Genomic DNA, 3,323 nt, shown 5'->3' with positions numbered 1-3,323 from the left:
TATGTATCCACTTAGGCAGCTGGAACTAAACTGAACTGGTGGGCTTAAGGCCCCTGTATTTATACTACTATTTATATTACTGGAAAGTTCTAGAAAGTTCTAGAAGTTACTCCAAGTTTACTCAGCACTGAATCTATCTGGAATGTTCTGGAAAATAGGTAAATTTCAAAATATCACTGTCCTGGTCACAAAAGCAAAGTTTGTGGGGAATAATAACCATTTTCTATACTTTTGAGGCATAAGCAATTAGGAAATAACACTTACTACCCAGGAACCAAAAAAAAAAATAATAATTGTTACACGGTGTTATTATTATTATTATTTGTTTATTTAGTAGACGCCTTTATCCAAGGCGACTTACAGCGACTAGGGTGTGTGAACTATGCATCAACTGCAGAGTCACTTACAATTACATCCCACCCGAAAGACGGAGCACAAGGAGGTTAAGTGACTTGCTCAGGGTCACACAATGAGTCAGTGGCTCAGGTGGGATTTGAACTGGGAACCTCCTGGTTACAAGCCCTTTTCTTTAATCACTGGACCACACAGCCTCCCATAATAATAATGGCCAGCTGGTTTGGGTTTTCCCCAGACTTATTTATTCATTTTATTGTCATTGTTTGTTAGCCTACTATTAGTAGTTTAACTACTACTGCAGGCACTAACGTTAACAGCTTAAACTTAAACTTTACTATAAAAAAAGAGGCACTATAGTTTGAAATGCTGGTACAGTGGGTGGAGTAATATGCATTTTCAGTGAGAGTTGACCCTGCCTTCAGAGGACGGAGATGAGGCAAAGAGAGGCTGCTGTGGATGTAAAGGGAGTTTCTTTGGAAGACTGCTCTTGGGCACCATCTAGCTCTGGCACTGGTAAATCCATCTCAGTTACATATGTGAGCAGGAGGATGATGGGAAATGTAGTTTCATGCGAGGTCCATGCGGGTACATGGGAACCATCAGTGCACCAACAAAAATATCCACTAATCAAAGCAAATCAAAGAGATAAACTAAACATGCAGTTAAATTCCAAAACACTTAACATTGTGTAAGAAAATGTAGGCCTAAGTACACCCTTGTTACACATAGGAATATCTTGAATTTCAACCAAAATATAAAAATGTATATTTCTGGTTTATAGATGGTTGGCTTTGTTCGTCCCTTGATTACACGTCTACAGTAAAGGATAATTGTTCTAACATTTATTTATAGATCAAGACATACCAGTCCAAAATGGCGGAGATAGAAGACATATTTAAGGGAGTTGAAGAAGCCATTGATGGAGCTGAAGATGACATTGAAGACCTATCAGAAGAAGCACAAGAGGAAATAAAAGCAGAAGTAGCTGAAGCACGAGCAGAAGTTGAAGAGCTTTCCAAAGTTAGCGAGACCTTAAAAACCTTGCTTCAATACGTCACAACAAGTATACCAAAAATAGTAGGATTTGTTGTGAAAAATTTAGCTATCGGTGCTATCTTGTGGGGTGTAAATGTTATTCTTAACAAATCGCTTCCCGATAAACAACAATCCAAGGATGTACAGAGAAAGCGTGCTGTGATTAAGGCATTAACCGCAATCATTAAAAATGAAACAGGCCTCAGTGAAAAGCTCCTAAAGTGGATGACAGACCACAAAGATGATATGATTCAACTGGAAGAATTTGAAGTACCAATGGAATCAATTATTCAGAAATACATTGGACCAGTATCTGATGTACGTAATGTTTTGCTACTTTTTATTTACGGTCTATTAACAATATATACAGCAGTTATCATCAAAAGTTTACATACATACAATGGAAATGAATAATTTCTAGGAATTTCTCAAAACCCCAAAATTGAGTTCCTGCCAGCAGAGAGAGAATTGAGGCATCCACTTCATTTATTATTAAATGTAGTAGTAACCTAGTATCAGTTGTAAGAATTCTGTTTGTGTAATATTTAATACCAATTCAGATTTTAGAACATACAGCAGCAACAGGGTAACACTGTATTTTAAGCAGTTATTAGGGAGTTATTAACAATGTTTTTCAGGAACCAATCCTATCTAATACTATAGCTTTTCTCTTATTAGCAACCTCTGGATAATGGCAACTTTTTGATGGCTACCAAGTGATTGTTAATAAGCAGCATTTACCATGTGTATATACTTTCGTGGCCTGCCTACTACATCATTAGAAACTGAAAGGTAGGGTATTAAATACCTCTTCTGTGCTGATTTGATGTTTGATATTTCACAATTTGATGTTTTAGGCCGTTGAGCAAGCCTTCAAAGTTGCAAACTCACTCACGAAAAAGATTGACGGGAAAACCCAGATCAACATCCCAACAGCAGAAGACATCCAGCAGTTCCTTGCAGCTGCCGATGCATTTCTCCAAGCCTTCAGTAATTTGATTCAGTTTGTCTCCACACATGTTCAACAGATTAAAGAGCTTAAAACCTTTCCATTGACACAGGCAGACATTGACTCTCTTAAAACTCAGCTGGATGATGCTAAGGCCTTACCTTTGTGGTAAACAAAAAATATGTCTTGACTTTTGATAATGTATAGGATCAAAAGAGACAGGCACACACTGCTCCAAAAGCTTGCATTTTTCTCATATTCACGATTAAAACAGCTAATAATAAACTCTGGAAAGTTAAAATATTCAAAACGCAGTTTTTGTTTTCTGGTATAACTGTTTATTAACATAGACGTGAATGATTAAAACACAATTGTTAATAGAAATACAATGCTTGAGCTTCAACTAAACACGACAAGATTAAAAAAGCAATATAATTGTGTGTATTTTTCATTTTACCATTTTTATTCTTCACAAGTATAAATGTTGTTGTGATATATGTGACTCATATTATTAAGTGGCTTCTCATTAAAAAAAGAACAAACATATGGTGTCAAGGCTATATATAAATAGCAACAATGTTGGTATGTCCATTTGCTTTTGCCCTTAAGGCCTAATTACAACATATACTAGAATGAAAATGTTTTAAGTTATAGCCTACTAATAGAGCATCACATTCATGTTTAGTTGCTATTTTTAATCTCAAATATATTAATTATTTTGACATATCTATCACTATCATGTGGCAGTCAGTCAAGGTCATTCTTAGGTGCAAAAAACATGGCCACAGAATGTACCAAGTGGGTATGGCCATGTAACTGAGAAAATAATGAGAAGAGTTGAATGTGTTGAAATGTGTTCACTCTAGAATATGTTGAAATTAGGCCTTTAAGGAGGCAAAAAACATACATCAGAAGTGATTGGGTCTGATGAGCACGTACAAAATGCCAAAAAATAAAGATATAGTCATTGCTTTTACACTCA

General features: G+C 35.9%; 1 protein-coding gene across 1 annotated transcript; it reads left to right on the top strand.

Moving 5' to 3' along the window:
* The first annotated feature begins 719 nt into the window (after positions 1–719).
* Positions 720–3,323, top strand: LOC131698866 (uncharacterized). The gene is made up of 3 exons (XM_058993488.1): positions 720–870; positions 1,210–1,710; positions 2,250–3,323. Exons 2-3 carry the CDS (start codon positions 1,231–1,233, stop codon positions 2,511–2,513), a joined length of 744 nt encoding a protein of 247 aa, XP_058849471.1. The 5' UTR covers positions 720–870; positions 1,210–1,230; the 3' UTR covers positions 2,514–3,323.

The sequence above is a fragment of the Acipenser ruthenus genome, chromosome 20, assembly GCF_902713425.1.
Source record: "Acipenser ruthenus chromosome 20, fAciRut3.2 maternal haplotype, whole genome shotgun sequence".
NCBI classification, from domain to species: domain Eukaryota; kingdom Metazoa; phylum Chordata; class Actinopteri; order Acipenseriformes; family Acipenseridae; genus Acipenser; species Acipenser ruthenus.
The sequence above is the reverse complement of the archived record's forward strand: the minus strand, read 5'-3'. Positions and strand labels throughout refer to the sequence as shown.

Bases quoted from the DNA above. Each gene is read 5' to 3' on its own strand.
- LOC131698866 (XM_058993488.1), top strand. From the start codon at position 1,231: ATGGCGGAGATAGAAGACATATTTAAGGGAGTTGAAGAAGCCATTGAT. The intron at 1,711-2,249 runs GTACGTAATGTT...TTGATGTTTTAG, and splicing joins ACATTGGACCAGTATCTGAT to GCCGTTGAGCAAGCCTTCAA.